The 11,410-nt window shown below is 55.2% G+C and overlaps 1 protein-coding gene across 1 annotated transcript; it reads right to left on the bottom strand.

The window, feature by feature from the left end:
- Positions 1-60: 60 nt before the first annotated feature.
- AGPAT2 (1-acylglycerol-3-phosphate O-acyltransferase 2) lies at positions 61-9,092 on the bottom strand. Its single transcript, XM_071574129.1, has 6 exons — positions 8,841-9,092; positions 4,729-4,862; positions 4,028-4,203; positions 3,742-3,837; positions 2,171-2,243; positions 61-1,710 (listed from the first exon to the last, which is right to left on the bottom strand). Exons 1-6 carry the CDS (start codon positions 9,026-9,028, stop codon positions 1,559-1,561), a joined length of 819 nt encoding a protein of 272 aa, XP_071430230.1. The 5' UTR covers positions 9,029-9,092; the 3' UTR covers positions 61-1,558.
- Between the last annotated feature and the right edge of the window lie 2,318 nt (positions 9,093-11,410).

Raw genomic sequence — 11,410 nt, 5'->3', positions numbered from 1 at the left:
TGGGGACAGGGAGTGGGTGCCCATCCCTCCCTCAGCTCCCACACAAGACCAGGAGGCTCCTTTATTTAAATAACCATAGGTGTAAATTTTTTTTTGCAAAGCACATAACATCCTCAACCCAATTAAAGTGAACAGCAGACAACTACACACAGAGGCACTCCCAGGAGCAGTCAGACATGGTTATCATCCCCCAGGAGCCCTCCCAGGGCTCTCCTGGGTTTACTCTCCATGACATCCCTTTATCTGCCATCTCACAAAGTGCTGGTTTAGTTCCAATCATCCCACCCCGACCCATCCCAGAGTGGGTCTGACCCCTGAGTCTGTACTGTAAGGCCCCTCCAATAAAGCCCCCTGCCAGCACCAGCTTGGCCCAAGGGCTTCCTCCACAGAATTCCCTGCCTTTCCCAGTTGAGGCTTTAACCCCAAAATACCGTATAACTGCAATTCCACCAACACAGCCTGCAAAAGCTGGTTGTGTTGCTTACCTGAGTAGCCCCAGGTGGCTTATCTGAAGGTCCCCTGTGCCATGAACAGCAGAGCTAAAGCTAAAGGAACCATGGACCTGACCCAGGCTCCAAGGCCACAACTCCCAGAAAGGGATCCGGGAGCTCTGTTGGTCCAACACCCCAAAGCACAGAGGAACCCCCTTTATCTGACTGGGAAAGGAGTTCATGTCCCCCAAAGGGAGGAGCCTCCCAAGCCCCGTTCCAGCTGCAGCTCACCCACCCTGTGGCTCCGAGGGGGTTTTACAAGCCTCGGAGAGCGGCAGCTCTGCTGAGACCAGCAAAGACACGCGGGACAGGCACCATCTTTCGGCCGGTGCTGACCATGACAAGTGACAAGACGAGCACGACAGAGCCCTTTGCATCTGTAAGGGACACTGCACTGGGCTGTGACCAGGCTGAGCCACCTCCACGGCAGGGAGCTGCCAGGAGTTTCCCAAAACAAGATGCTGTTGGCATCTCAAGTAGACAGGCCCGTGAGTCCCCCTGTGTGCTGGGTGGCAGCGCTCTGGGCTGTGCAGGCAGGGCACTGCATTCCTAGTGCTGCTGAAAAACCAAAATCTTGATTTTCACTCAATTCTCAGCCCTGTCTGGGCATCAAGGTTGTGCAGATACAAACTGCTGCCCAGTGGTTTCCATCTGACCATCTGGGACATCACAGAGGCAGGCCAGCATGAACTGAGCCTGCAGCAATGCAGGTGCAGGGAGACTCATGTGAGGCAGAGCCCAGACTCCAGATGGGTTTTTGCTGTCACCCCATGCCAGATGCCTGGGCTGGGGGAACTCACCTCTCTGGTCATTGAGCCCTTTGGTAACACAAGTTTGATGCCTGAGAAATTCAGAAGAAGGATACATTTCATAGTAAGAAAATGAACCCATAAGAGAAATCCACTCGTAGCGGAACCGCAACGCTGGCTCAACACCCTGCGTGTGCCAGTCTGTGGTGTTCCCAGAGTTAGAAATCACTGCAGAGGAAGAGAAGTTCCTTCAGTATTTGGCAACAACAAACAGGTCCCTTCAGCCACCACCACACGGTGACACCACTGGAGAAGCCTCTAGGACGAGTCCTTTGCCTCGCTTGGACGGCCTGACAGCCTGAAGAGGGTCTCCCTCATGGTGTGGAAGCATCTGTCAGTGAGGTCGGTGACATCGTCTGATGTCAGGCCTTTGGTCTCTATTGGAGGCAGAATCTCAACCTTGATTTTGCCTGTGAACAAGAGAGGAGCCTGTGAGAAACTCACATGCCACAGGAGCTCTGCTCTCTGTCCTGCTCCCCAGCCTGGGCAGTTGCAGCACAGCCCTCATCCCCTCCCAGGGCTTCAGACATCCATCCCTGGAGCACAGGCAGAGGCTGCTCTGGGTCAGACCAACAGCTGTACCAAGCAGAGTATTCCCCTTGTGTCCCAAACTGCCATCCCAGCCAAAGCCTGACCAGAAAAGGAGAGCTGGTATCCAATCTTTAATGAAAACATCCCTCAGCGTATTTAATTACAGCCTTTCCTGAGCTAACCCAGCCCAGGCTCTGGTGCCAAGTGCTTTGAACTGACTCCAAACATCTCCCAGTGGGACTCCTCCTGTTCACCCCAGCTCTGCTTCCCTCCCACACCCTTGTGAACCAGAGCTTCACATAGGACAACATCAACACTGTCTCTAAGTGACTTTGGTACCTGATGTAAACAGGTTTGTCTTTGGGTTATAGAAGGTCATGAAGGAGGAATACACCACAGGGATCACTGGCACCTTGGAGAAGGAGAGAAAAAGAGCAGTTACTTGCACTGCAGCAGCTCAGAGCAGGTCAGAAACAGGCAGCAAATCCCACACAGCAGAGCTGACCCGGCCTCTCAGACACACAGGGCACACACAGCAAGACCCACTTCCAAAGGCTAGGACAATCAGGAGTCAAATGGCATCAAAAGCACTCCCCAGCAACTCAAGGCATAGGGATACTCAAGGAACTAGGACCAAGTTCCACTTTAGCCTCAGGTCAGCACTGCCTTTTAGGGCTTCTCATCCCAAGCTAGGATTCAAACCGTGGGTATTGTCTGTTCTGCAAACAAACACTGCAGGATGCCTGTTCTGCCAGGGCTTGCCTGCTGTACAAGCACGAGTCTGGGGCAGGGCACTCACTGTGCCTTCAGCTTCTAAGACAAGAAGTCACCATTTGCCAACAATTGCTCCCAAGGAAGCTTCAAGCAGAGACAGGGCCAGGAGGGCAGGTACAGAGTCGCTATTCCAGTGCTGATAACACAGACAGGATTTATAGTTGTTGACTCAGGGGGGTGTAGCAGAGGCAAATACAGTTCCACTGTAATTTTTTCTTTCCAACAGCTGCCAGGCCCTTTCTTGGCTGCATCACCCAGGCAGGAATGGGGATGGTACAGCACAGGCTACACCCTGGGTTTGGCCAATTGGACCCAGCAACAGATCTGGCACCTACTCCCTTCTACAGAATCCCTGCTATATAACATCTCTCCTAAGAAAACCAGTTTCCTCTGAGGCCTCAAGTCATTCCAGTCCCTGGCACACTGCCCCAGTGCCGTGCCCAGGCAAGCACCCTCCTCCTGAGAGCACAGGCAGCTCTGGCTGGCTGAAGCCAAGCTGCTGTTTGCCTGCTCCCCCACTGGCTGCTCATGGATATTGTTATTTCTGGGAAAAAAAGACATACCAAGGAGTGTCACGGCTGTCAGTGAGGGAGCAGCTATTTCCACACAGAACAAGCCCAGATATTGCTCTAAAGCACAAGCATTAACAATCCTGAATCAACTCTACACTATTGCAATCTGGGGGATTGGGAAACACATCAACAGCTTTGGGATCCCCCAGGAAAACACCCACTGGGCTCCTGTTCAGGAAGGAGTTCTGGGCTGCAGCCATGCCCCCAGGAACCCCTGGGCACAGGCACTGCCAGGAAAGCCTGGGGTGAGGGGTCAGGTGTGCCTGTCCCTCACACTTCCCTCCAGATGGAACACTGGGACTAGGGCAGGCAGAAGAGAGGAAAAGGTAGCTCGCCGCTGCCTGCAGCCACTCATCCCCGGGGTCTGGCCATCCCACAGGGAATGGAAAAGGCTCTTAGCTCCTTCTGGGCAGCACTTCTGACACCTAACAGTGGTTTATCTGAGGAGGTGTTACCTGGGAACACAGCCCACCTGGGAGCAAACACACCACACACTGCATGACCAGTCTGGAATGCCACTGCAAAAGCATTCAGGGTTCCCATGCAGGGCCGAAGCACCATTACCTGTGCCTGGACAGCGAGGTGAAACGCTCCTTTCTTGAACGGCAGTAAATCTCCTGTGCAGTTCCTCGTGCCCTCTGGGTACACCCACACCTTCAGCTGCACATGGCAAGACAAGGCTTTATTTCAGCAATCCACCTGCAATGCCCTGAGCCACCAGCCAGCTTTGCCAAGAGCTGCAGGTGGCTGTAACTCCAGGTGAGCCAGCACCAGGAGCTCCACATCCCCACATGCCACCCCAGGATGCCCAGACACAGGCCACCACACCAAGCCCCACAGTCACACTCACATTTTCAGCTGCCATAGTCTTGGCAACCTCAGCCATCACCATCTTGGCGCTGCTGGTGCTCTTCCTGTTGATGAAGATGACGCCGCCGAGGTAGATGATGAGCCCCACGGTGCCAGTGTACATCAGCTCTTTCTTGCCCACCTGGACACAGTTGTCAGGCAGGACTTCCATCAGCCCTAATGGGATGGCAGAGGGCAAGACCCAGCAGTCACCCTGCCTGCCTGCACTCAGGTGGGACAAGGACATGAGCTGAGGCAGGGAGGGGCAGGGGTACCAGGGATAGGCTGATGCCTTGTTTCAATCCTGGCTTCTGCTGCCATCAGCAGAGCAGCAGACTTGGCACATAGCAGAGTTATTGGGGCAGGCTGGCTGCAGGTGACAGCAAGACCCCCCAGAGGCAGCTCAGTCCTTGGTCCCAAGGAGCCCAGCAGGGCCACTGACACACCTGCTGGGCCAGCCAGGCCACCAGAGAGGCAGGGATGTAAAAGGGAGCTGAGAAACACCTGAGGGACAGCAGTACCTGGGGTGCTGCACAGGGCAAGGGGAGACCCTTCCCACAACCAGCACTGACACAAAAGCTGGACCAGCTGGCTCAGCAGCAGAGACTGGCCAGGACAGGAGCTGCCTGGCCAGGAGGAACAAGCAGGACTTCTCTGATGGTGAGCAGGAGAAATGCTCCTTCCCTCCTACCAGCTCCTCACCCATCATGTCGAGGATGCTCTGATGGTTGGACACAATGATAGCAGGGCCCTCCACCTCGAAGTTCTCCAGTCCCTTCACCTCAAACCTCAGTCCAAAGAAATACTTGAAAGTCTTGACCACAGCTTTGATGATTCTGTGGAAGAGAAGAGCAGTCAGCTGTGGCCAGGGAGATGACAGGGGCTGCTACACCCAGGGTGGGTGGGAGGAGACAAAAAGAGCTCTGGGACAGAAACCTTCAAGTCTCATTTGCCCTCTGGTCCATCCAGGTGTCTGCCCTTCATGGTCTCGCATGCTCAAGGTACTTCAAGTTGCTTTCTAAGTCCTCTCCACTCTCAGTGTGGGGATTTTACTGGAAGCCTGGGGGAAGCTGATTCTAATTTTGAGGCTGGTTCAGCCAGACTCAATAGCCCATGCTTCCTCCAAGCTGACAGCATCAGCTCACAACAGGCTCTTTGGAAGACGCAAGTCCAGCCTAGTGCAGCTGTGAGATCTCTGCAAAGAGGGCAGACTGGAAACCCCCCAAAGTCCAGGAGAGTTTTCAGCACTGGATGAAGGACCACTCCTCCTGCAGCCAGTCCCACCCATGGAGTGCTGCTGTTCTCTTCCCCTGTGCCATGGCTCTGGACTGCTCCAGTGCTACCAGTATCTTCCTCCTACAATCAGCAGGGTCCCCCAGGTTGTTCAAACAGTTCTCCCAGGAGCTGTCATTCCCCAGCACACAGGGATCAGCCTGCACACCCAGCACCCAAGGGAGGCTCTGCCTGATCTCTTCTGCTGTGCTGGAAGTTGCTGCTCAATGATACAAACAAACCTGGGGTGCCGTTACCTCATGGCAGTCCAAGAAAGGAGGGCCATGAAGGTGAGAAACACCTCCCTGCCCAACACAAGGATGTGAGCAGCAATCAGGAGGCTCCCCACACAGCTTGGCAGGAGCCTGGTGCCCCCCGGCAAACACATCTTCAAGCTTTTGCCTGTCAGTTCCTTTCCCCAGTGGATCTACAGGTCTGACGAAGCTCCCAGCTTTTCCCAGGGCTGGGGGCCCGGCTAGGAGACATTGGTAGCTCCACTCAGCCGTGCCAACACATGGAGCTACCAGGCTGCCATGCCCTTGCAAAGCACACCCAGCCCAGGCCCACTGGCTGAGCCCCTGCCAGCCCATAGGAACAGGGCCACCCCCCAGACAGGTGGGACCTGGGGACCCTCCAACTGGGCCAAAGGACACAGCCAGAAGCTGGCAGAACACAGGGGCTATTTTGGGCAGAGGAGCAGCTATTTACCAGGACAGGTGGCAGAGGAACTTGCACGTGAGCAAAGCTCCCAGGAGCAGTCACCAGCTCTGCTCTGCTCTCCCTTAGAGCTGATTCAGGAGCTGACCTGCCCTCCAGCAAGCACCTGGATGTCCTGCCTCAGGGGCACCTTCCTGGCAGACAGGAAATGGAGCTTGCTTCTCTACAGGAGGAAACTGAGGGACAGTGTCAGCTTCGCCACCACCCCACCACAGGGTCCAGCTGGAGAGCTGTGCAACACCATCGTCCTGGGATGCATCCTTGTCACCCAGAGCAGGAGGGGAACACCTGGACAGCATCACAACCCGGCAAGGCAGCAGCTCCCAGCATCTGCTCTCCAAAAGTATCCACATCCTGGCCATCAGTTCTTGAACCACATGACTTTCACCAGCTTGCTCCTGCCCACGGGGAGGGTTTCCATGTCCATGGGGTGTCCCACCATGCAGACCACCCAAGGCACAGGATTTGACACTGAAGTTCAGGCCAGGCCAATGTTCCCAGGTGACACAGCCCCCAAGGGACACTGCTATCAGTCCTGATTTCAACTTGCTGCAAAGGTTAGAGGCACACCCAGGAAAAGGACACAGGGAGGTGCATGGAATGCAGAGCTCCTGAGGCCCACTCCAAGGTTATGGGGGTGCAGTCCAGGTGAAGAGACGAGGCTGCAGGTGAGAAGAGACAGGGTGACACCAACCAGTGAGGTCATTTGGGATGCCATGCCACCAAGCTGACCTAAATCACACTTCTCCTCCCTTCTGACTGCCAACCAAAAAAGAGGTCACTGCTCTGGAAGTCACACTGCTCAGTGGCTGCTGGGAGAGGCTGGTTACACATTACTCAAGAGCAACCATCCAGCTTCCTCCTGCCAGCCCAGAGCCTGTGTTTCCTTGCACAAGATGTGGTGTGAGCCACTGAAAGAGGCAAAGGGGCAGAGCTCAGAGCAGGCAAAAAAGAACCGGGAGCCCAGCAGCCCTGCTGAGCTGGCCACGTCATCCACAGGGTTAAGAGGATGGATCTGACTCCCCTCCAACCCTGCAAACAGCTTCTCTGTTGGTGCAACCACAGCTGCAGAGAGCTGTAAATCCAATGCACTTATTGCCAGACACAAGGAGTACAAAAATGAGAGGGAATGTTGCTTTTTCAGTGCATTCATAACAGCCTGAGTGTGAAAGCCAGCAGGCCCCCCAGATTCACGTGCTGTGCTCCACAGGCTATCACAGAGGCCTGTTTAGGATACTCTCATTTTCAAGGTCTCCTGAAGTCTGCTTACCAGATTGGAAGCCACTGCAAGAGGTTTCACCACTAGATAAACAGCTCTATCTCTATCAGACACCCAGGGCAACCTCTTCCAAGCCACATCAGCTTGGCACTGGAGCCAAGAGCACAGCAAGAACGGGGTGTTCTGCGCCAGGCAGCGACACTGCTATCACTGTCTGTCCACCAACACATGCTCTGCTCCAGCTGCTCTTCCCAAGCTGGAATAAGCAGACTGGGATGGTGAAATAAGGAACTTGCTGGATCACCTCACTCACAGACCTCGCAGGGGCTGGGATACATCACAAGGATCATCAGTGCCAGGGCATGGAAACAACAGGCTTAAGTTACAGGAAAAGGGTGGTTCTGGCCAAAATTCAGCTCAGAGTTTCAACATGAGGAGTTATCCAATGCAAGAAGCTCTTGTTCCCAAATAATTCCTCTAAGTTTACAGAAAATTTAGAGCGTTTGTTCTTGGGGAGAAATTAAAAAGAGAATGTCTCTATCACTGACATAAATTCTCCCAGCTGCAAAGCTGGTTATGGATTGGAAAGCTGCTGCTGAGCAAGCCAAGACAACCAAAGCTGGAGATAAGGATAGGCTGGACATCTCAGAGCATACTGCTGTTTCCAGTGCCTGAGATCCTGGCACTGGTTGGGCTGGGCAGGGCAGAGCCCTCAAGGCAGCACATCAGTGCCCTGTGCCCTCTCACTCTGCCCTGCGTCCTACTCGTGAGAGCCACACTGCAAAGCAAAGTCCAGCTTTACCTGCTGAGACACTGCCCAACCTTTGACCCAAAAGGATGTACTAAGGCAACAGGGCTCCCCTTTCCCCTGCATCCATACAACCTGGCCCGGATATGGAGGTGCAAACTTGCCTATGGGATTACAAATTCAGGAAACGAGTTGCCCTGTGCTGCCAGCAAAAGTGCCAGCTCTGCCCTTAAAACGTGCCTTGGCATGTAGGGGAGCTGTTGGATGAGAGCAGCTCCTCAGCCCCTGCCCTGGGCGTCCTGTCAGGGGACACATGGTCTGACAGCAGCTGCATGACCGCCCTGCTCCCGGCTCTGGCAGCACATGGCACACTGCTGGGCATGGCCTCTGCTTCTGGAGGGAGGAAACACCCCAACCAGAACCAAAACAGAAGAGAATTAATTGTTAGGGCTGGGAGGGACCTCTGGAGACCATGCAGTCCAACCTCTCTGCCATGGGAGGCTCACCCAGAGCAGGTGACACAGGAACACACCCAGGTGGGTTTGGAATATCTCCAGAGAGGGAGACTCCAGGAGCTTCCTGTGCTCTGCCACCCTCAAACACTGCTGTCCTGTAGCTTCCCAAAAAATGTAATAAGGCAACAGGGCTCCCCTTCCAAGCACCTCATCCCCAAACGCGGCTCGCTGGGGGTGAGGGCTCACCCATGGCCAAGTACAACTCCCATGAGCCAAGGGGGGACCCCCGGATGATGTAACAGAGGCCACCACCATCCTGCCACAGACTCCGGGCAGGGGCTGGCGCTGCCCCCGATGTCCCCAGCCAGTGTCTCAGCCGGTGTCCCGGTGGCCCCTCACTCACCGCATGTTCTTGACGGTGCGGCCGCCGTTGACCAGCAGGCAGGCGGCGGCGGCCAGCGCCGAGGACACCAGGCACAGCACGCAGTAGAAGCCGATGCGCAGCGCGAAGTTGACGGCGGGGCTGAGCTCCATGAGGACATGGAGCAGCAGCAGCACCGCCGTGCCACACAGCAGCCAGCCCAGCTCCATGACGGCTCCACCCGGACGAGCTGCCACTGCCACCTCCGCCTCCCCAAACAGCCCCGCCTGAGCCCGCCTTATGTGGGCGGCTCGTCCCGCCCCGCCGCTCCGTCCGCGGGGCGGGACGGGCGCTCCGGGGGTGTCTCTCCTGGAGCGGGATCCCTTCTTGGAGTAGGATGGTTCCTTCATGGTGCTGTGCCCCATGGTCCAGGTGCCCCATGGTCTGGGTGGGCGCTCCAGGAATAGCCCTCGTGGAGTGGGGTACCTTCTTGGGGCAGCATGGTTCCTGTGCAGGTCTGGGTGCCCCATGGCACGGTGGGCACTCCAGAAATATCCCTCGTGGAGTGGGGTTCCTTCTTGGGGCGGCATGGTTCCTTCATGGTGCTGTGCAGGTGTGGGTGCCCCATGGCACGGTGGGAGCTCAGGGAATGTCCCTGGTGGAGCAGAGTTCCTTCTTGGGGCAGCATGGTTCCTTCATGGTGCTGTGCCCCATGGTCTGGGTGCCCCATGGCACGGTGGGCACTCTGGGGATGTCCCTCGTGGAGTGGGGTTCCTTCTTGGGGCAGCATAGTTCCTGTGCAGGTCTGGGTGCCCCATGGCATGGTGGACATTCAGGGAATGGGGTTCCCTCATGGTGTTGCGGGGGTGTGAGTGCCCCATGGCACAATGAGGAGGGAGTTTGGTCCCTTTGCGGAGCCCTATCGGGGGACTTTGGGTGCCATGTAGTGTCCTCAGTTCCCTCCTAGTGCCATATGGGTTCTTTAGGGGTTCTCATGGTGCCATATGGGCTTTTTGGATCCCTTTGTGGCATGGTGTGGGGTCTTTGAATCTGTCACAAAAATTCATGGGTTAACATGGGCCAGTTGTGAATTTTGGTGACAGATCCTCCCTCCCCACACCTCCCTTCCCCTTATCTCTCTCACCTTCTCTGCTAGTGCTTGATGCTGCTTTTCCAGTGGGACAAATGTGCTGAGTGGGATGGAGCTTTCCCTGCTGGCACTGGAGTTAGGGCAGGATCCGGCCCAGCAGCTCTGTGGGTGTGAAGCTGGCACAAGAGATGAAAGTGTCTGCTGGAACTGACACAAACCATTTGCTGGCTTTGGCAGGTTTTGCAACACTTTTTATAGCAAAACCCCAGTCCCGTGGGTGGCGGAGACTCCACTGGGGTAAGATGTGATCCTGCGGTTCTGATCATCCTCTTGGCATCCACAGCTTTGCTCTCCTGGATAAATCAAGAAAAAGTGTTGTCCCTTTTAAAATAAGCCTTATTTCCTCAGCTCTCCTTGGATTCACCAACAGAGATTTCACACTCTTCCCACCTGGATTGGGAAGTCTCACTGCCCTTTCACTGTCCCACAGCAGCTTTAGGGCTTCAAGTAGGAGACAAGCTCCTTCTCTCCAGAGAGCTCCTGGCCAGCACTCCCTACGATTGCCAGGCAATGACATCTCAGAGCTGGTCTCATGATTCCAGCTAATGCCACAAAGAACCCTTATTGTATTAGCATCTCGACACAGCATTAGATTAATCCCTCCAGCCTGTGTCACACAGCCTGTTCCGAGAGAGAGCCTTGCTGCAGCACCCAGCATATGCCTGGGGAGTCACTGAGACCTTTGCAGCTGAACAGACGCTGGGCCCCGAGCAATTCTGTGTTTGTCCTCATGACGGTTTTGCTTTTGTTGACATGGGAAGAAAGTCACGGGTGATCTGTCACCCGGGCATCATAAGAACCGATCCACAGAGCTCACAAATGCTGGCTGACGTTGGGAATCTGAAATGTGAATTCCGGCATGGCCGCGGTGCCAGCGGCAAACGGCATCAACGGATTCGGCATGGCAGGGATGGCAGTGGCGCGATGCTTCACGTGTGGGCTCCTGAGAGAGCTTGGCTGCCATTCCCTTCTCCCCACGCTCTCCAGCAGATTAGCTGGAGTAACGCAAATGAAACGTTTGACATTAGTCTGCAGCTCAGGGAAGGGGAGTGCTTTCTGATGCCAGATTAGAAGCCAGACATGGGCCTGCCCGCTAGCAAGCAGAGCTGTCAAGCTGAGTTATTTCATAAGGCAGGCGGTTGTGCTGCCAGATGACGACAGTCTGTGCGTTAAAATTATCATAACAAACTGCCTGATGGAAGAGGTCCATGAGCCTCAGCGCACTGAGAAGCCCAACAGGGATCACCTCAAAGCCCCTGAAATGCTGCTGTGTTGGGACAGAGGGGAAGGTGACCCCCTCCCTGTCCTCCCAAGCTTCAGCAGCCAGGATGAAGCAGTTCCAAAAGCTTTTAAAAACCCAGTTGACTAGATTGTGCTGCGTGTTCTGCATATTTAAACTACTGACTGGATTGTTTAGATGTGATGGAAGAATATGCTGCATGTAGTGTAGCTGAGCAGAGTC

This window comes from Pithys albifrons, chromosome 20, assembly GCF_047495875.1.
Source record: "Pithys albifrons albifrons isolate INPA30051 chromosome 20, PitAlb_v1, whole genome shotgun sequence".
Taxonomy (NCBI): domain Eukaryota; kingdom Metazoa; phylum Chordata; class Aves; order Passeriformes; family Thamnophilidae; genus Pithys; species Pithys albifrons.
This window is presented reverse-complemented; position numbering and strand designations above follow the sequence as displayed.